This window comes from Eubalaena glacialis, chromosome 19 (assembly GCF_028564815.1).
Source record: "Eubalaena glacialis isolate mEubGla1 chromosome 19, mEubGla1.1.hap2.+ XY, whole genome shotgun sequence".
Taxonomy (NCBI): Eukaryota; Metazoa; Chordata; class Mammalia; order Artiodactyla; family Balaenidae; genus Eubalaena; species Eubalaena glacialis.
In genome coordinates, this window is record NC_083734.1 from 9,745,507 (window position 1) to 9,767,785 (window position 22,279).

The 22,279-nt window shown below is 44.4% G+C and overlaps 1 protein-coding gene across 1 annotated transcript; it reads right to left on the reverse strand.

Annotated features, from left to right (window-relative positions):
- Positions 1–333: 333 nt before the first annotated feature.
- Positions 334–22,251, reverse strand: CNTROB (centrobin, centriole duplication and spindle assembly protein). Its single transcript, XM_061177133.1, has 19 exons — positions 21,699–22,251; positions 20,825–20,909; positions 20,493–20,574; positions 19,853–20,009; positions 18,843–18,959; positions 18,513–18,629; positions 18,080–18,178; positions 16,705–16,941; positions 16,227–16,361; positions 5,665–5,798; positions 4,955–5,080; positions 4,592–4,754; positions 3,703–3,964; positions 2,624–2,778; positions 2,297–2,360; positions 1,951–2,121; positions 1,668–1,800; positions 1,106–1,178; positions 334–849 (listed from the first exon to the last, which is right to left on the reverse strand). The coding sequence occupies exons 1-19, from the start codon at positions 21,969–21,971 to the stop codon at positions 724–726; spliced, it is 2,709 nt and encodes a 902-aa protein (XP_061033116.1). The 5' UTR covers positions 21,972–22,251; the 3' UTR covers positions 334–723.
- Positions 22,252–22,279: the final 28 nt, after the last annotated feature.

A 22,279-nucleotide genomic window follows, 5' to 3' on the forward strand; every position in this document is an offset into this window, starting at 1 on the left:
GTCTTTCACACTTTTACACTAATGTCATTTTCTTCTCTAATATTGTTTCTCTTTGTTCATTTTGGTGAGTATTAGGATGAAAGTTTTCACAATCCTGGCTTTTTTTCCTTGCCAGCACTCTAGTCTTTTATGCACGTTTCAAAGCCATAAGAGTGACGATTACAGCCATAACATGTGGCCTGACTGGAGCAGAATCTGTCCATCAGAATCCTACTAGCGCCATCTGAAAGAATTATCTGCTCCTTAAACACAAAACTGTCTCCCCAACACTCAAATTTTTACTGAAACTCTTTATACAATAACTTACTCTTTTATTGAAAGTGTTTTTCTGATTAAGTAATACATACTTGTTTTAGAACAGCTGGAAAATACAGAAATGTATAAAGAAGAAAATAAGAATCATCCATAATTCCACTACCGACCAGAGCTAATCACTCTGTGGGTTTTACTCTTGAAACACCGAGCTTTAGCTCTCTAATGCTTCTGAAACCTAGCCACAGACTGTTTTCTTTCAAAGCACTCGTGTCTTTTTCCACAGAATATAAAATAGAAACATATAAAAAACATACTCAAATAGAACAATGAGGTTTCTTCACAAAGTGGTTTCCTGTAAATCCTCCATTTCCAAATTCCTATGAGTCAGAGACTCTAATACAGACTACCGAGATTTATTAAAATAATAATAATAAAAATAAGAGACCAAAGAAGAGAAAGGCCAGGGGCTTATCTCCAGATCCCCCCCCGACTCCTCACGCTACCAGGGGCAGGGTGCCCACTCTTCTTCCGAGCTGGAGGTCTTTCAGTCTTAGGGGCTGTAGCGAGGCGGCGAGGGAGAGCCTGGGAGGGAATCTGAGAGTTGAGGGAAAAGAGGAAAAAAAAGTCAGTGTCGCGTCCTCTCAACCGCCCCCCGCCACTGAGGAAAGGCATCGTGAGTGGGGAGGGCCAGAGTCAGTCAGCAAAGGGGAAGGGCCATGCTACAGAAAATGGGACCCGGGATCGGAGGGGTCGGGCGACAGAGGACAGAGCCAGCTGGCGGGTGTGCAGAGGGCGAGGGACGAGCCAGTGAGAGCCCGCAGCCCCTCGCCCCTGCCCTACTTTCCCTCACCTCTTTCCGGGGCATGTCACCCAAGCGGGAGTCTGTGTTCCTTCTGGGGGCATTATCCCCTCGGCTGTCAGTCCTGCCAAACAAATCAAGGGATGAGGATGGGCAGCTGTTCCCCTCACTCTCCCCACACGGGGTGCAAGAACTACTCCCCAATTCTGTCTCTTAAGAATAAGAACAAACAAGACAGACCCGGGGATCAAACAGGAGGAAACATTAGTGGAATCAAATACTGAGTTATACTAGATTGTCACAATCCTAGGACTCTCAGTTCTGAGCTGCAGGGTAAAGAGGAAAAAACTAAGGTAGAAAAACATGGAGAAGAGATTTTTGTTTTAAGACGTGGAAAAAAAAAAACAACCAGACAAACAGAAAAGTAGAGACAAAAGACGGGTGCGGAGGAGTGAGAGCTGGAGGAGACTCCGATCTACATCCCACCCTCACTTCTTCCCCAGAAAAGGACGGAAGCTGCTACTCACAGAACAACGCGCACACTCCACTCCTCCTGCCCACAATCCAGATTCCATCCACCTAGTCCCTCCTCCCCTCCCTCCCAGGCTGGTACCCGCTGTGTTCCAGCCTCTTCAGGTAAAGCAGCAGATCCTCGGCAGGCAGTGCCCCCCAGCCCCGAGCTTGGTACAGTCGTAACAGCTGAGACACCTCCATCAGCTGCCTCGAGGGTGCGAGCCCATCTCCACCTGAGAGACACATCAGTAATGGTCGTCATCCTAGGCCCTCCCCCAACCCTATCCCAGCTCTCGGAGTCCAGACGGGCCTTCAGTTCCAGGTACCAGCTCCACACCCGAGACCTACCCTTTTTATCTGCCGGTAAACCATGACCTGCTTACCTCTCTCTGGGGAGCCATCGCTGGGACCGCTGCTCTGTGAATGGGCTGAGGGAAGCTCATGGACCCGGAAAAGGCTGGACGCCATGGCTAAGGGCACTTTAGTTTTATGGACCGGGGGTGGGAGGCGTGGCGCCTGAGGGGCTTCCTCCCAAGATGGGGCAGTCAGAGGACCTAGCAAAGGAAAGAGATTCAAGATCAGGAAATGGGGCAAAATCCAAGGAATCCTGCCACCTTAGCCTTCGTGGGGCTTCGTCACTTTTGCCAGCTCCTAAAGACCCGTCCCTGGTAACCAGATCTCCCACCTCTTCCAGGCCTGGCCCCAACCTTCTTCAGAGGTGGTGCTCACCAGACTTAGGGGGCAGCAGGTCGTTGGAGGGGTTCTCGTTGCTCTGGGGCGCTGTCTCCAGCAGCTGGGGGGACAAGACAGTAAGGTTCCCTGAGGACCGCTGAAGAAAGAGACCTCAGTGTCTGAGGGAAGCGGCAACTGGGGAAGTAAGAGCTGGGGCTGGTCACCTAAGTTCCAGAAGGAACTACTGCAACTGGGAGAGGCAGAAGCTGGGACGAAGTCTTAGTCCTAAAAGGTGGATGAAGTCAGAATCCTAGTCTCCCAGAGTAGAAAGAGAAACTGAGGAAGGAGAGGAGAAAACAAGGTGGGACGGGTGGGTCCTCTTACCTGGTGCAAAAAATGCTTGAGGCCCTGCAGCTGGGAAGGGGGCGGTAGCCCTTGCTTCAGGAAGCCGTCCCCGTCGGACCCAGGATCTTCCTCAGGGAATGGCCGCTCTGCCCTGTGATCGGGATGGAAGCTCCCAGCTGCAGAGAAGGCCTCAGCTGTAAAGTGAAACAGGGGCGTGTGCTGTAGGGGAGGGGGTTCTCCGCAAATCAGCTCACCAAAGGCCTGGAAGGAAGGGGCCTATTAAATATAACAGGGGCAGCACAGCCAGGAGAAGCTGGTCACAGTGGAAAACAGCTGGAGAGGGAAGAACTGAAGGCAACTGAGAGCTGGCACAGCTGAATTCTATGACAGAAGTGTAGACAGAAGGGGAAAGCTACGGTACTCGGCTGCTGAATAAATAAATACCACCGCAGCACAGAATGGTTTAAGATCGATAGACACGTTCCGGCTCCTTCATCAGAACGTGCCCTCATTCTTAATTCTACCTGGGTTGTCATGTTTACACCACACAGAGCACCGTCTTCCCCACAAGTCACAGCTGACTGAACCACGCGTGGCCACCACTCAAGGTCAGCCGATCCAAGGGATGGTTACCAACCCATCAGATCGCCTCTCTTTAAACTGGACCTAAGAAACAGAGGCACCAATGTCTCTGTAAGGTTGTCTAGAGTCTTTCTGGAGTCAGTGTCATGGCTGCTCAAACTCACGTGCAAACCAAACTTGTGAAAGCAAGAACCTGAGGGAGAGAGAGGACTGGTCGACCAAGAGGAAGGAGCAGATGCTGGGGAGGCAGAGTCCAGAGCCCACGCAGGCCCCGATAGACGAGGAACAGCTGCCCAGTTCCTGGCAGCGCCCCTGAACCAACCCCAGTTCTCATTAAGCACAGATACATCACATTTTCATAAGCCTCACTCCCTTTATTTGAACAAACTTGAGTGGATTTCTGCTCCTTGCAATTTATGGTCACTAAGTCATGTGGGAAACGAAATGCTCAAGTCCCGGACAGAAAGGAAGCTAGGTTAAGAGGGAGCCAATCCGTGTGGGTAAGGAGAACCCCAGTGACTTCTGTCCCCAGTCACCTGAGGATGAGGTGAGATCCGGCTTTGGCTCCAGGGGCTGGAAGGAATGCTGGCTCTGGAAAGTGGGGCCCAGCAGGAGGCTAAGATCTGGGGAGGGGCTGCAGAGAACAGGTGGCAGCACCCTGGGCGGCTCTTCCTGTGCTTCCCGGCTCTGCTGCAATACGGGCTTTAGGGCCACGGCCACGGGGGGCACAGTCCAGATGCTCCTCTCCCCCTTCTCCGGCTCCTGGGGCCCAGGGCTGGAGGGGCCGGCAGGAGGAACCTGGGCACAAGAGAGGGTGCATTTAAAGAGACGAGACATGGCACAGACACTTTAATAAGATTACAAATTAGTAGAACGTCCTTAAAAGGAGGTTTGGGAACATTTATCAAATTTCTATCAAATTTTAAAATGCTTATTTTTGAACTTACAATTCCATTTCTAGAAATTTTATAGATATACTTGCACAAAGACATATATTAATGATATTTTTTGCAGCACTGTTTGTAGAAGCAAAATATAGGAAACAACTTTAATGTCCACCAATAAGCACGTGGTTAAGTAAAAAGTCACAAAACTGTGTACAGAAGGCTACTGTTTGGGGGCGGCACTCGAGACACCAGTAACAGCCGCTGCTTCTGGGGGGAGGAACCGGGAGACTGAGGTGCAGGGATGGGATGGAGATTACTTTTCACTGTATACCTTTTTGAACAGTTTGGATTTTTTTTTTTTTTTTTTTACCATGTGCATGTCATCATCTATTCTAAAAAAGATTTTAGCTAATAACAAACATTTAATAATTAAAAGAAGGAAGCAGGAGATGCCAACGTAGGGGTGAACTATGGACCGCCGTTGGGAGGGAGCTAGATTTCCAAAGAAGGGGTCTAAACGCAATTCTGAGCAGCGTACCGGGGGGCTGGGCGGCAGGGCGGCGGTGCTGAGCAGGTGGCTGGCCTCCTCCCAGTGCGCCTGCAGCAGGGCCTGCAGCCGCCCCACCAGCTCCCCCCGCTGCTCCTCCAGCCGCTGGCTCCCAGCCTGCAGCTCCCGCACTCGCGCCTGCTCCCGGGCCAGCCTGAGGGCAAGACGCGAGAGGCGATGTCAGGCCTTTAAAAAAGCAGGGACTCGGAGAAGAGGAAGAGCCAGAGGGGAATACGGAACAGGTGAAACTGTGGAAGGCGCTGGGGCCAGGGCGGGAGAGGCCGGGGCTACGGAGGAAGGGGCCCTTGACCACTCCCTCGGGACTGCGGCCTCACGGGGAGACCCGGGCGGCACCTGAGCTCGTACTCCTGAGCCACCTGCTGCTGCCTCTCCTCCCGCTCTGCCAGCTCCACCTTGAACTGAGCCAACTGAGTGGACAACTCCTGCTGGTGCCGTCCATGTAGCTCCTGCAGCTGCTTCCTGAGGGGACACAGGCGAGAAAAGAGGACTGAATCTTGAGACAGAAGAACTAATCAAATAAGAAACAGCCAGAACGCGTGCACGTGAGAGTGAGCCAGCCAGCCAGCCCAGCCGTGGCACAGGGGCGTTCAGCAAAGAGGACAGCTGGTATCTTAGGATGGGCTCCCCAGAAGCAGAGACTGAGATGAGGATTTATGGGAAAGTGGTTCATTTAAGAAGCATTTCTAGAAAAGAACTGGTAGGGGACTAGGGGTGAAGTGGGGAGGAGGCTCAATGCCCCAGGGCGGCTCTGGAAATGCTGCAGGTCGAAGCTCACCACTGTACCCACCAGGGGCAAGGGAGCTGGAAATGTATATTCCTGTGGCCATCAGTCATTGGTTAAGTGCTGCTTCCTATGGGGTGAAAATGGAAAACCCCCAAGCACGTCTGGCTCTCCCTGTGAACCTGAAGGCAGCTCTCCCACCGAGAGACTGACAGCAGCCAGTGCGTTGGAAGATGGTAAAGGGATCTGAGAGGGTCTGGGCCGGGCCCCGACACCACGTGCTGCGGCTGGGGAGAGGCAGCAGCCAGTGAGCCCCACGTACCTGTGATGCTCCCTCAGGGAGGCTGCTTGTCGCAGGCTGCTCTCCTGAGCCTGCGCCAGCCGCTCTGTCACCCGCTGCTCCAGCTGCACGGCCAGCTCCGACTCCATCTGGATCCGCTGGCTTTCACACCGGGCCTGGGAGTAAGGGAAGGCAGGGTCATTGTCAGCTCGGTTCTGTCTGGGCTTCGAAGAGGATGGAGGATATAAGGTAGACAAAAAAAATCCACGTACCAACGTTACCTCGTATGCCTAAGAGATAAAGAAACAAGAATTTTGCCACAAGGAGTGAAAGAGGTTTCCTTTCCTTATTAAACCATGAGGTGCGCACACCTTATATGTACACAAAAGTAAAAATGACTTTGGACAATAGAAATATCTTTTTTTTAGACAAAAGAAAAGTTAGGTAGAACAATCAAATGTGTTACACGTGTCTGAGGTAACACATGCAACATTCCTGGGGTACCACCTGAAACCCAGGGAGCATTCAAAAAATGTCCGTGTTCCCTCCTCCTAAAGCAGGATCATTGTCTCTATTTTCTCACCTCATAATCCTTCTTCAACTCACTGAAATCTGACTTCCACTCAGAGTCCTTCATGGCAAAGAACTTAATTTCTAAATCCCGCAGTGGTTATTTCTCAGTCTTTATCTTATGTGATCTCACTGCAACACCTGCCACCTACATCAGCTTTTCCTTCTAAAACCATATTCCCCTTCACTCCTGTGATACCACCAGCCACACAATCTCATTCTATCCGACTGTTCTTCAGTCTCAGCTGACTGCTCCTCCTCCAACTGCCCATCAAGGCAGAATGCTTCCTTGAGTTCTGTCTTCAGTTTTCTTTTTGATCACATGCTACCATTCTGGGTCACTGATGCTTTTACCTGTGTAGAGCAAATGTCTAGCATTTAGGCCATGTTTTTTGCTACCGTTTATACCTTAAAACACTTTCTAAATCTCTCTCTTTAGCCTGGACCTTTCTTCTAAGCTTTAAGCCCATATACCCAGAAACCTACTGTATACGCCTCAAATAGAACACATCCAAAATTGAGCTCATTTGTTTTTCTACCCTCAAACCTTTTCCTATTATATTTCTTGCCTTAGTTAATGGCACCACTCTCCACTGAAACACCCAACCTATTTGAAACCCGGAGTCATTCTTGACTCTTCCCACATCTTTGCCCCTCCCACTGGTCATTTCATTCTATTCAATACTAACAGCTCTCTAGTTCACCCTTCTGCTCACTACTACATTAATTCAATATTACTTCAAGTCTAACTGATCTCCCTGCCTCTATTCTACCCTCCACCCTCTCTCATTCCGGCCCTAGTGGATCCTCTACTTTGTGCCTGAGTGAACATTCTAAAGCACAAAGATGCTCAATTTATTTCCTTGTTTGAAATCCTTCAAATGTCCCTACTGTCTAAGGAATAAAGTTCTGGCTGCTTAAACTGGCTTATAAGGCCCTTTATGATCTCCCACTCATCTATCTCATCTCTCCCAAATAGGTTCCAATCATACCAAACTCCTTACTGTTACCTAAATTCTTTTTTTTAATTTTAAAAAATTGTGGTAAGAAACGCATAATACAAACTTACCTTCTTAACCATTTTTAAGTGTACAGTTAGGCAGTATTAACTATATTCATGTTGTTGTACAGATCTGTAGAAATTTTTCATCTTGTAAAACTGCAACTCTAGGGCTTCCCTGGTGGTGCAGTGGTTAAGAATCCACCTGCCAATGCAGGGAACATGACTTCAAGCCCTGGTCTGGGAAGATCCCACATGCCGCGGAGCAACTAAGCCTGTGCACCACAACTACTGAGCCTGCGCTCTAGAGCCTGCGAGACACAACTACTGAAGCCCACATGCCTAGAGCCCGTGCTCCGCAACAAGAGAAGCCACCACAATGAGAAGCCCGCGCACTGCAACAAAGAGTAGGACCCGCTAGAGAAAGCCTGCGTGTAGCAACGAAGACCTAACACAGCCAAAAAATAAACAAATAAATAAAATTTAAAAAAGAAAAACAACCTGAAACTCTATACTCACTGAACAACAACTCCCCATTTCTCCTTCCCCAGCCCCTAACATCACCACTGTTTCTGTTTCCATGATTTTGACTACTCTAGATGCCTTGTTACCTAAATTCTTATTTTTTTTTAGTTTCATGTGTACAACATAGTGATTCCATATTTTTATACATCATAAAATAATCACTACCTTAAATTTTTTTCATGAAAAAACTTAATATATACTCCATCTGAGCCAGCAATTCCACTTTAAAGAATCTATCCTACAGAAGGGGTGCCAAAGATTTATGTACAATGATGTTCACTGCAGCACTATTTTTTTTTTTTTTTTTGGCTGCAACGTGTGGCTTGCGGGATCTTAGTTCCCCAACCAGGGATCGAACCCATGCCCCATGCAGTGGAAGCGCGGAGTCCTAACCACTGGACCACCAGGGAATTCCCTGCAGCACTATTTTTAATAGTGAAAAAAACTGACATCAGTGTAAATTTCTCATCAAAAGGAAAATGCTTAAATAAATTATGATTCATCCATTTACAGCAATATTATATAATTCTTAAAAATAACATCTATACATCTTAATTTAATTCTTAAAAATAACATACATCTGTATGTATTGACATGGAAAGATGTCTAAGATATATTATGAGGTAAAAACAAGTTGCAGCGAATGCATATACATTTTTTTAAAGCACCAGCCCAGAAACCCATATGAAAAGGTTCTAAAAGGACACAAAGTGATGTGGGAAGGAAAGGCAACCATTTATTTCTGTAATATTTGAACTTGTATTACAGATAACTTTTACATCTTAAAAATATTTTTTAGAGTTCTCTGGGGAGACTACCTTGACCCATCCATGTAGAATTGACAACTCCTTTCTCTGTCTTTGATATTTACCTCTGATAAGTTAACTTTGAGAATTTAAACAGAAACTGAGTTTGACTTTAAAACTAGCTGACAAAAAAAAAACCACAAACATGAAATGAGGAAAAAATAATGAATCTAAAAGATGACAAGAAAGGAGAGGGGGCTTCCCTGGTGGCGCAGTGGTTGAGAATCTGCCTGCTAATGCAGGGGACACGGGTTCGAGCCCTGGTCTGGGAAGATCCCACATGCCGTGGAGCAACTAGGCCCGTGAGCCACAACTACTGAGCCTGCGCGTCTGGAGCCTGTGCTCTGCAACAAGAGAGGCCACGATAGTGAGAGGCCCGCGCACCGCGATGAAGAGTGGCCCCCGCTTGCCGCAACTGGAGAAAGCCCTAGCACAGAAACAAAGACCCAACATAGCAATCAATCAATCAATCAATAAATCTTTAAAAAAAAAAAAAAAAGAAAGGAGAGGAAAACAAACACTGAATAAGCAAGACAAAATAAGATATAAAGTTAAGACATGGATTCAGCTATGAATAAACTAATTAAATTAAATGAATTTAATGCTCCAGCCAAAAGGCAAATATATAAAGGTTGAAAGTAAAAAGGTTAGAAAAATATTTCTCAGGAAAACTCTTATTTTTTTTAAAGACCAATATAGATCTATTAATGTTAGGCAAGATTAGACTCTAAGGCAAAAAGCCTTGTAAGAGATAGAGTCATCTCATAAGGGTAAAACACTCAATTTACCAGGAAAGATATAGCAATTTAAAAAATTATATGTATGTAATCATAACAGAGCCTCAAAATGTATAAAGCAAAAATTGACAGACTACAGGAGAAATAGACAAATCCACACTCAAGTGAGATTTTTAATAGAGAAAAAATAAAAAAGGATATAATGACTTAAACAGCATAGTTAACAAACTAGACACATATACAAATAGACATATAAAACTTCACCAAACAACTATAAAATACATGTTTTTAAGCACACATGAAATATTTAGAAAACTTGACCATATATTAAGGGATAAGTCTCAACAATTTTCAAAGAATTTAAATAATAAAAATAGTATATTCTCTCATGATATCCACAAGAAACTCTCAAATGATGGGGGTGGGGACAAGAAAAGAGAGGAATGGGGGGTAGGAAGGGGCAGAGAGAGAGAGAGAGGTGCAGACAGACAACAGACAAATGTAGCAAAATGTCAATTGATGAATCTAAGTGTATTCATTATACTTACTATTCAAGCAACATTTAAGATAGAAATACTTCAACACAAAAAGTTGGGTGGAACGTACATAAATAAGTAATTTTTTAAAAGACCATGCTCTCTAATCACAAATATTTAAGCTATAAATCAATAATAAAAATATAATTAGAAAACCCTATACGTTTGGAAATAACCCAGGAGATCAAAAAGTAATCATATAAAAAAAGAATATTATTCAGGGGACTTCCCTGGTGGCGCAGTGGTTAAGACTCCTCGCTCCCAGTGCAGGGGGCCTGGGTTGGATCCCTGCTCAGGGAACTAGATTCCACATGCATGCCGCAACTAAGGAGCCCGCCTGCCACAACTAAGACCTGGCACAACCAAATAAATAAATATTTTTTTTAAATGAATATTATTCAGAACCAAACAATAAGGCAAATATCACATGGGACAAGTTGTAGGATGCACTTAAGTTAATACTTATGGAGGAACTTAGAAGAAGCAAGCATTCATCTTAAGATTTTAAAAAGAACAACAGAATAAAATCAAAGAAAATATAAGAAATGAAATAAAGTACAGACATTAATAAAATAGAAAAAAAAAAGATCAACAAAGCCAAAAGTTAATTTTCTGAAAATATATTTAATTAAATCATGAGTAAGATGGTTTTAAAAAGAGATGATGAGAGAAATGACACAAATGAACAACATCTGGAACGAAAAAGTAGAAAAGATGCCAGGGACATTAAGATAAAATTATGAACAACTTTAAGTCAATAGATTAGAAAATTTAGACTGAATAGATATATATAGGTAAGAGAACACCAAAAATAATTCAAGAAGAAATAGAAAGCCTAAATATTTCTTTCTTTTTTTTTTTTAAAGGATTGCTTTTCTTTTTTTTTTTAATGTGGACCATTCTTAAAGTCTTTATTGAATTTGTTACAATGTTGCTTCTGTTTTATGTTTTGGGCCATGAGGCATGTGGGATCTTAGTTCCCTGACCAGGGATTGAACCTGCACCCCCTGCATTGGAAGGTGAAGTCTTAACCACTGGACCGCCAGGGAAGTCCCCCTAAATATTTCTAGAAACATTCAAGAAGCAAAATCAATTCAAATACCAAGTATTCAAGAAATACATATTAAATCCAACCTTACAAACGATTTCAAAGTATAAGAAGAGAGGGAGTAGATCATGTTTCTAGTACTGGCAGATTGTTATTCAGAGTAACTGTTGTGCTGAACAAAAACAAACAAGTTGAATAAGATATTTTTTAAATATATGTATATACATGTATATCTCTTCCTAAAAAGTATCAAAGAGGTAATGAAACAGTACGGAATTACTAGGTCAAAGTAAAGGAAAAATGGGAGCCTAGCCAGGCTAGCAAGCACAGTAGATTAAAAAAAAAAAAAAAGAAATCTTAAAAATAAATAAATAAACAAACAAATAAATAAATAGACATGTACACTTTTTTTGGCAGGAGGGAGTCCAGACATTTAAGAAAATCTGTTAGATCACAGGCTAATCACAGAGATAATGGAACAGAAATGTCAATTACCACACACAAGAAATACCATTTGCAAAAACCATTTGGAAAAGTCACTATACAAATAGATGGCTGCAGCTGTCAAAAGAAATCCCTGAGGAGGGAGAAAATATGATTTCCAGAGTTACTACATTATAATACTCAAAATATACAGCTCTCAACAAAAAACTACAAAACATACCAAAAAAACATGAAAATATGACTCATTCAAGAGAAAAAGAGAATATAACAGGAACTCTTCCTGTGGAAGCCCAAGACATTGGGATTACTAGTCAAAGACATAAAATCAACAGTCTTAAATATGCTCAATGAGCTATTTAGACAATAAACTAAAGGAAATCAGAACAAAGTATGAACAAATAGGGGGTGTCAATAAAGAGATTTAAAGAGATTGAAATTATAAACAGGAACCAAATAGAAATTCTGGAGCTGAAAAGTACAACTGATGATATGAAAAATTCACTAGATACCACTATACACCTACTAGAATGGCCAAAATCCAGAACACTGACATGCCAAATGTTGGTGAGGATGTGGAACAACAGAAACGCTCATTCATTGCTGATGGGAATGCAAAATGGTACACTCACTTTGGAAGACACTATAGTGGTTTCTTACAAAACTAAACGCGCCCTTACCATATGACCCAGCAACCACACTCCTTGATATTTACCCAAAGGAGTTCACACAAAAAACCTGCACATGAATGTTTACAGAAGTTTTACTCATAACTACCAACACCGGGACTTCCCTGGTGGTCCAGTGGCTAAGACTCGGCACTCCCAATGCAGGGGGCCCTGGTTCGATCCCTGCAGGGAACTAGACCCCACATGCCGCAACTCAGAGTTTGCATGCCGCAACTAAAAGATCCCACATGCTGCAACTAAAGATTCCTCATGCTGCAACTAAAGATCCCGCAGGTGGCAACGAAGATCCCGCATGCCGCAACTAAAACCTGGCACAGCCAAATAAATAAATAAATAAATAAATAAATATTTTTTTAAAAACCAACAAAACTGCCAACACTTACAAGCAACAAAGATGTGTAGGTGAAAAGATAAACTGACAATGGAATATTATTTACCACTAAAAAGAAGTGAGCTATCAAGCCATGAAAAGACATGGAAAAAAAATCATATCACTAAGTGAAAGAAGCCAATCTGAAAAGGCTACATACTATATGATTCCAACTATATGACATTCTGGAAAAGGCAAAACTATGAAGAAAGTAAAAAGATCAGTGGTTGCCAGGGGTTAAAGGGAGGAAGCAATGAACAGTGAAACTAAGTATGATACTATAAAGGTGGATACATGTCATTATAAGTTTGTCCAAACTCATATAATGTACAACAGCAAGAGTGAACTTTAATGTAAACTATGGACTCTAGGTGATAATGATGTGTCTGCTGTAACAAACGTACTACTATGGTGGGAGATGCTGCTAATAGGGGAAGCTGTGGGGGGCTGCAGTTAGGAAGTATATGGGAAATCTCTGTACCTTCCACTCAATTTTGCTGTGAACCTGAAACTGCTCTAAAAAATAAAATCTATTTTTAAAAAATCACTACAGGGGCTCAATGGCAGATGTGAGCAGGCAGAAGAAAGGATCAATGAACTTGAAGATAAGCAACTGAAATTATCCCGTCAGATGAGCAGAAAGAAAAAAGAATGAAGAAAAATGAATAAAACCTGGGGGACCTGTGGGACATCATCAAACATACCAACATATGCATTAGGGAAGTCAAGAGAAAGAGAGAAAAAATATCTGAAGAAATAATGGCCAAAAACTTCCCAAATTTGATAAAATTCATAAATCTACACATCCCAGAAACTCAATAATCTCTAAGCAGGATAAACTCAAAGAGATCCACAGTGACACATTATTGTCACACTATCAAAAGCCAAACACAAAGAGGGAATCTTGAAAGCAACAAGAGAGAAGCAGTTTATCACTTACCAGGGAGCCTCAATAAGATTAATAGCTGATTTCTCCTAAGAAATCATGGAGGCCAGAAGGTAGTGGAATGACATGTTTTTTTGTTTTTTAAAATTTATTTATTTTATTTATTTTTGGCTGCGTTGGGTCTTCGTTGCTGCGCACGGGCTTTCTCTAGTTGCGGCGAGTGGGGGTTACTCTTTGTTGCTGTGCACGGGCTTCTCATTGCGGTGGCTTCTCTTGTTGTGAAGCACGGGCTCTAGACGTGTGGGCTTCAGTAGTTGTGGCATGCGGGCTCAGTAGTTGTGGCTCACAGGCTCTAGAGCACAGGCTCCGTAGTTGTGGCGCACGGGCTTAGTTGCTCCGCAGCACGTGGGATCTTCCCGAACCAGGGCTCGAACCTGTGTCCTCTGCATTGGCAGGCGGATTCTTAACCACTGCGCCACCAGGGAAGTCCCAACATGTTTTAAAGAAAAACGACTGTCAACTAAGAATTCTATATGGGGAGGGCGGGGGGAATGTGAGAAAAATCCTTCAACAATGAAGGAGAAATTAAAACATTCCCTGATGGATAAAAGCTAAGGGTGATCATTACTAGTGGACCTGCCCTACAAGAAATTCTAAAGGGAGTCCTTCAGGCTGAAATGAAATGAAATGAGACAGTAACTTGAAGCCATATGAAGAAATAAAGCCATATGAAGCAACTGATAAAGGTTGCTACATAGGCAAATATAAACCTATATTATTGTACATTTGGTTTGTAACTCCTTTTTTCCAATATGATTTAAAAGGCAAAGGCATAAAACAATAATTACAAATCTGTAACAATAACAATATGAAGGGGGAGGGACAGAGACATATAGGAACAGAGTATATGCTACTGAAACTAAAGTAGGTATTATCCAAACTAGGTTATTATTACTTTAAGATGTTAATTGTAATCCCAAGGTAACCATTCAGAAAATAACTTTAAAAATATACAGAAAAGGAAAGAGGAAAAGATAACAGTATACTACAAAAATATCAACAAACTATCAAAAAAAAAAAAAAAGGCAGTAATGGAGGAACTGAGGAACAAAAACATTTAAGACATAGAAAAAACAAACAGCTAAATGGCAGAAGTCCTTCCTTATCAGTAATTACTTTAAATGTAAACGGATTAAGTGTTCCAATTAATAGGCAGGAACTGACATAATGGATTAAAAGAAAAAAACATGATGTACCTATACATTGTCCGCAAGAGACTCACTTTACAAAGACACAAAAAGGTTGAAAGTAAAAGGATGAAAAAAGATAGTCCATGCAAATAGTAAACAAAAGACAGGGTGGGGGCTATATTAATATCGGACAAAATAGATTTTAAGCAAAAAGGTTATATTAAGAAGATATAGCAGTTATAAATATTTGTGTACCTAATAGAGCCCCAAAACATATGAAGAAAAAAAATGACAGAATTGAAGGGAGAAAACAGACAGTTCTACAACCACAGTTCGCGACTTCAATACCCCACTTTCAATAATCGATGGAACAATAACGAAATGGAGGACATGAACAACACTAAAGCCAGGCACTACTCTGGGATTTAACAGTAAATAGACAAAAATCATTGCCCTCATGCACCTTACAGAAAATAAACAAGATACACTATGGGGGAGGTGGAGTGGGGAAATGGGTGAAATAGGTAAAGGGGATCGAGAGGTACAAACCTCCAGCTATAAAATAAATAAGTCACAGGGATATAATGCACAGCATAGGGAATATTCAATGATATTGTAATAACTCTGAATGGTGATAAATGGTAACTAGACTTATCATGGTAATCACTTTGTAACATATACAAAAATATCAAATCACTGTGTTGTACACCTGAAACTAATATAATATTATAAATCGATTATACTTCAATTAAAAAATATTAAATACTAAGTAAAATAAATAAAAAGGTATATTATGTAGTATAGTAGGAGAAAAATTAAACAGGGAAGGGAACAGGGATTGTCAGAGGTTGCAGATTTTACACAGTGTGGTTGGGAAAGAACTCACTAGGAAGATGACGTCTGAGTAAAGAGTAGTTCTCAGGGCTTCCCTGGTGGCGCAGTGGTTGAGAATCTGCCTGCTAATGCAGGGGACACGGGTTCGAGCCCTGGTCTGGGAAGATCCCACATGCCGCGGAGCAACTAGGCCCGTGAGCCACAACTACTGAGCCTGCGCGTCTGGAGCCTGTGCTCCGCAACAAGAGAGGCCACGATAGTGACAGGCCCGCGCACTGTGATGAAGAGTGGCCCCAGCTTGCCGCAACTGGAGAAAGCCCTAGCACAGAAACGAAGACCCAACATAGCAATCAATCAATAAATAAATCTTTAAAAAAAAAAAAAAAGAGGAGTTCTCCTTACTCTAAATTCTTATTTATCATACTCCTTCAAAAATGTGTGTGCTAGACAAACTCCCCATCTATCTGGTGAGCTCCTTGTTGGCCGGGGCTATTGTGTTAGGACTATCCCAGCACAGAGCTTACATAGAAGGACCATTCGATAGGTTTACTGAATGCCCACATAGACACGCACAGCTAGCATCAGTTCAGGGGGTACAGCAGCGTATAAATTGCTACTGAATTTTTTACTAACGTCTTCACCCTTGGCCCTCCGTGATAAATGAGTTTCCATGTGGTCAGCCCTCCAACTCAATGGGCCAGGTGAAAAGTAAAAGTGTGTTCTCTCAAACACTGGTGTCACTAACCCAGAAACTGGGTGTCTCCTTAAGTCAACCATTATAATAAGGAAAAGAGTCTCTCAGAAACTCATTAATGTGCCCTTACCACACATTCTATGCATAAAAACAGAGGCCCATAAAGGTCAAAATTCTAGTTAGAAATGGGAGTGTTTGCGCTGACTCCTGCAAGTCACTCTGCCTCAGACCTACGTCTTCTCACCAGGAACTCTCCTCAAGAACCTCTGCCTCCTGACCTGCACCAGGCTCATCTCCAGCTGCAAGGCGTCTCTCTCTCTCCGAGCTGTGTCCAGCTCTCCTTCCAACCGCCGCACCTCGGACTGCACCAATGCCAACTGCTGCTGGGCCTCCCGGGCTGCCTGGGCCTCCCTCTGGGTGTTCCCGTAAGAAAGAGAAACCAAACTTAAGTTTGTACCTCATTGCCTGTCTCCCGGTTACCTCTATTCCCTGATTCATCCTCCCGTACCCTAAAAACCAAGCTTCCTCTCTCCTCACATGTGACCTATTTCCTCATCTCTGTTGAATCTCACTCTTCGGCCCTCCATGTATTTGATGCCCCCAGCCCTTCCTGCAGGCCCTACGCTCTCAGTCTTCTCTCCCACATACAGTTCTTCACTCTCCATCCCAGTCCACTACATCGCATTTTCTGACATCCATCTCATTCAATTATTTTGTCCTTCATCTGTTCCCCCATTCCCCAAGTGCCGCTTTTACCTTCTCCCTCTCCAGCTGAGCCTGGCTCTCCTCCTGCAGCGCCTGGTAGCATTCCTTAAGCTGGTGCTCCTGCTGGGCCCAGGTCTGCCGTTCTTCTTCTAGGGCCACCTGAAGTGTCTCCAACTGTTGACGCTCACTGAGTTGCCCAGCCCGAGCCTCATCCCGTTCTTCCTGCAGGGCCCGGCACCGCTGCTGTTCCAGCTCCAAGCTCAGGGTCAGAGCTTGCCTTTCCTCTTCCTATAGCCCCAGGAGAAAACCAAGATCCTTAGCATGCCCTCAAGAGACCAGCAATCTGCCCCCTTACCCCCATACAGTGTGCCCGCTGAGAATTATATCCGTTAAAATACAATAGTTAACAAGCCCACAAGATTATAATATGGTAAATAAGAGCTTCTGTTCCAGAGTTAGGTAGATTTGGGTTCAAATCTCAGTTTGAATCCCAGCTCTGCATTTACTTTGTGTTCTGAGGCACACATCCTTATCTGTAAAGTGGGCATATTACAGTCTACCTTGTGAGGATTAAAGTTAAAAGCGTATGTAAATAATTTAGCACAGTGTCTCTGGCATGTAGTAAGTACTCAATATACAATAGCTATCACCATCGTCATCAAAAGAAATTCCACAAAGACTATAAAATCCAGCCTACAATCGTGTACTAGCCAACCAGCAGCCACCATCAGCGCTCTTGGATGTAGCCTGTTAGGAATATAAGTACCAGCATGCATGTAGCAAGCATGTGTCATGCATGCAAGAAATTCTAAACCTGGCTACTAATTCATATGGGTAATCATCTTATCATTTTAGCAATTAGAAACTTGAGTAAGTCTCATCCCATACCTTTTCTGGTCTGCCATAGACCAGGGTTCTCAAACCTGGCTGAACGAAATCACCTAGGAAATTTCTGAAAATATTTAGGCTCCCCAACCCCCCATATATCAAAAACTCTGGGAAAGGGTCAGAAATCTGTATTTAAAAATAATTATCCAAATGATTTTAATGAGGATACAACCTGCTGAGTCTCTCAAACTTACTTGGTGGCAGAGCTTACTTTCTGTAGACTATCTAGCAGAACTAGTGTTTTTGTTTTCCTTTTAAATCTTCTTTTATGTATGTATTTATTTATTTATTTGACCATGCCACCGAGGCATGCGGGATCTTAGTTCCCTGATGAGGGATTGAACCCGTGCCCCCTGCAGTGGAAGCACAGAGTCTCAACCATTAGACCGCCAGGGAAGCCCCCAGAACTTGTGTTTTAAAGAACACACTTTGCCCTGGTGCAACTCAAATTATGAACTCCCACAATCCATCAAAAGCCCGTATCCCTCTAGAAGTAATTAACAGCCTCTACTGGAATTAACCCAGGAAGCATTCTCACCAGTGTCTCTCTTTCCTGTTGCTGCAGTCTGGCACCTTCCTGCTCACGATTCAGGGCCTCCATGGCCTCAGAAAGGCTTTGTTCCAGGCGGGTTACTGTCTTTCAAGGAGAGAGGAACACAGGACGGAGGAACTGAGGGGAATCCCTGCACTTCGAAAATCATTAACAACGTAAACTCTAAAAGCAAGAGTGAACTAAATGACTTGGGGGCCAGAGAGAAGACCACATGGCGTGAGGAAAGCTGAGAAGGCATCAACCATGCAAGTCTGACAGCAGAAACATGAAGGGAGAGGAAGCGAGGAGAACTGTCAGGCCAGCTACAGCAAGACTGAGGTCAATCTGTCAGGAGCCCTGATTCCAGAGCTGTTTCTACCCTCTCCCATCCAGCCGTCGGTGACCTAGGTTCTAAAGCCCCATGACCCAGGTTGCACACCTCCTGCTGCTTGCTTCTAGTGAGTTCAGCTGCCTGGCGCTCCTCCTGGAGTCCCCGAAGCACCTCTGTCCGCTCAGCTTCATGCCGGTTCCAGCCCTCCACCACGCGGGCCAGGGTCTCAGGAAAGTCAGATAGAATTTCAAATAATTTTTTTGCCTTCTTTCTGCCCACAGGGGCAGGGTCAACAGCCACCTTCTCCCAGTAGTCAGTTAACCCACCACTTACCCCAGCTCCCAACATGAACAAAGAAATGTTGGTTGGCCTCCCCCTATTCACTATTCCTTGGTGCCCCCCATGGAGAGACCCACCCGCATTCTGCTACCCTGGCACCTTGTCCAGTTGTTCAATCATGATATCCTTCTTGCGGTCGGCAGTCACGGCCACAGCTAACTGTTGCTGAAGCTCTAGCACGCGGGTCTGCAGGCTCTGAATATGGCGCTCACAATGCTGGGAAGAAGGATGAGGAGTCTGGGTGTTGCCATCCTTAGTTTGACCAAAGCTCCAAACTTTCCAGCTCCTCTACAGGGGAAATGGGCTGGAGACAGGGAGCCTGGGTCCCAGGAACAGAACAGGTTTGGGGAAGGAGAATCAGGAATTCTGGAGCCTAAGACCTCCAACACCTTCCTCTACCACCTCAGGAAGCAGGGGCTTAGTTTCCAGCCTCTTCCCTTTTCCAGATCTCCTGGGAAAAATTTCCATGAACCTTTTGGCAGGGGTGCAGCAGCCCATGCTGCAAAGAGTGAGAAGTTACTCCTGCCCTAAGAAGCATATTGGACACAACGATTCAACATGGCAAGGATAAAGGGGAAAGCCTTTCATTCATGGCCAGGCAGTTTAAAATGGAGGAAGAGAAGGTTCCAAAAATGACAACACAACCAATAATTCTGACTCTTCCCCTGCCTTGTCCCTCTCTCTGCCCCCTTCAGATAGGCTGAGGCTCACAGAAACAAAGCTCATTATATCACTGGTAGCTTTGCACAAGCCAACAAAGTTTGTTGTTCATTCACCAAACATGCACAGAGTATTTCTATGTGTTCAGTATATTCTAGACTTTAGGAAGAAAGTGCTGAACAAGATAAGGTGTGACCTGCATGGAGCTTAGGTTTTAGAGGGGGAAAACAAACAAGATATATCAGACTTTGATAAACTACATGAAGGAAATAACAGAATGATCTGAGGGAATAATACCTGGAGGGGAGGTGTGTCATTCTAGTTAGGATGGTCAAAGAAGGCCTGCCTTCCAGCAGAGCCATTTGAGCAAAGTCCCAGCCTGCAGGCCCTTAACCTTCAGCCCCTTTTCTAATCTTTGCTGCTGTCAAAAGGAAGCCTTTATATCTCACCTTGCGACGGGTATGCTCTGAATCCAGCGCATCTCTCAGCCCCTGAAAATCCGGGGGATTGAGTGGGGGCCCTGACCGAAGGCTGGTGTAGCGGGGAAACAACTCTTCCAGGGCTTGGGCTGAGCTAGATGGAGATAAGTCGTGCAGGGGCCGGGTGCTGAGCAAATCAGGTAGAGAATATTAGGGTTGGGAAAGCTTTTGAGATCCACTAGTCCAACTGTGACATTTTACAAAAGAGGAAACTGAAACTCAGGGCAGGAGACTTGCCCAGTTACAAAGCTAGGTAGATAAGTGATAGAGCCATAGATAGCACGCAGGTTCTGTGATTCACTCTATAGTGCTCCTTCCTTTATTCCACACTCCCTGCAGTACAAGTCTCAGCAGAAACAAACTAGCTCTTCTGGAGGAAAAAGGACTAGAAGTTGGGAGAGAGCCAGGTACTAAGCAGCAGATGCCCATGTTCCCAAAGGAGGAAAGGGGATAGAAGAAAGGAGAGAAAGGATGAAAACTGAAAGCTAAGTGACAAGCATCTTAGGTCCTTAAGAGATACAAAAGCAGTAAAGGGAGAACTAAGCACTAGAACACTTGGCTTTCCAAGAAAGAAAGAAAATCAGCTAGGAGAACCCCAAGGAAAACTCACTTAAGTAAGGTGGCCGTGCTGTCACTGTCAAAGGAGTCCTCTTCCCGTCTCTCTGAGCCGGCACCTGGAGTAGCGGGATCCCCTGTGGGCAGCCAGAGAGGCCCACAGCCAGGGTCAGGTAAGGACAGCAACAGGAACCACTTGAAGAAGAGGTCCTTCCTTTCTACTTCACCCACTCCTTCTGCCCTCTCCCAAAGAACGGGAACATTTCCTCCAGAAATCTCTTATCTCCGAGGTCTAGGTCGCCACCCGCCACACACCCTGCTTCCTTTCTCCACTTTTTCCCACCCCTTAAATCTAGGTTCTCCTTTATAGAGAAGGGGTTCACTCACGATAGGCCGTATCTCGTGAGGTTTGGAGCATGCTCTGGAGTTGACCCCGAACACTTTCCATCTCAAAGATATGCTTGGAACCATCCTAGAAAAAGCAACATGGAAATCAGATGCAATAATCCATAATCTACCTATTGCCAGGGTAGATGGCATCCAGTAGCCCCTAAGGCCCAAGAATTTTTACTCTCACACCTGGGAAAACAAGAAAAATAGAACTGACCTAGTAAGAAACTCAAATGTCTACAGAAGCCAAACAGGTAATGTAAATGAATTAACTGGGCACCTTAAGACAAGAGTGGTGAGGATTCTTGCCAACTAGAGAACAAATATCCTGTCTAAAGACTCTGTAGTCCATGGCTATCAGTTTTTCAAACTCTAGGCGGCCTAACCAGCCTGCAGATTGGTTATGATACCTGCTCTATCTGACAGTATCTATCTATAACATGTATAATTGATTAAACTATGTTTTAATGATTTACATGCCAAATTTTGAACCATATGATCAAAATAGTTTTGAGCTGGAAGGATCTCAGCATATTTTCCTTAAGTACCTAGTTCCCTCTTGGGATGAAGAAACCTTATCCTCACTCCCAGCACCCACATCCCAGTTAAAGCACAGCAACCTATCCCACAGGTGTCTCTGAAGAAAAAAAAAAAAAAAAAGAGCTAGTAGTTTCACAACTTTCCAAATTATGGTGGCCCAGGCCACTCTCTCCCTCATAAACATTTGTTCCCAGGAACAAGCATGACTGACTGTGTAGTTAAAAGGAATTTGGAATCCAACAATAGGAGTTCAAGTCTCAGTAAAGCTATTTTTTTTTTTACGACCCCCAATCCCAAGACCCTAGAGCTTTCCAAGACACACCTCCCTCACCTTTTTCTTCAAGTTGTTCTCCAATCCAACCGACAAGCTGTGACTCAGCTCTTGGGCCAAGCCATCTAACACCTCATGAGGAGGTGGGAAGGTGGTGGGCAAAAACAGCTGGGCTCGGGCTGTGCTCTCTGCCTGACGACTGAGGTGCAAAGAAGTATACAGCTGGGAGGTCACCTCAGAGGATGCTTGGTTCAGCCCAGGGGCTTCTGATGAATCACTCAGGAGATCCTTGGCCCGGAGAGGCGAACTGGGGCTGGTAGCTGATGTTGCCATGAGTACAGGGAAGAGACAACTGGAGACAGCAGAGCTGGGAACTCCTGGTTCTGCTTTAGGAGAGCCCAGGGGGAAAGTCCCCCGAGAAGGAAGATTTGGGAGAAAGGAGGAAGACTCCAAGTGAAGGATTCTTGTTGAATGACGGTATGGAGCCTTTCTGGTTAGAGGAGAGGTTTCCAACGGTTCCAGAGGCCATGGGAGAGGGCAAAAGGATTTCTTTCCACAGCTCCTGGTAACAGTGGAAAAGGAGGGTGCAGCAAGGAGAGGGTGGGGACAGAAGACCTGTTACAGTTCCTCTGGAGCGCTGA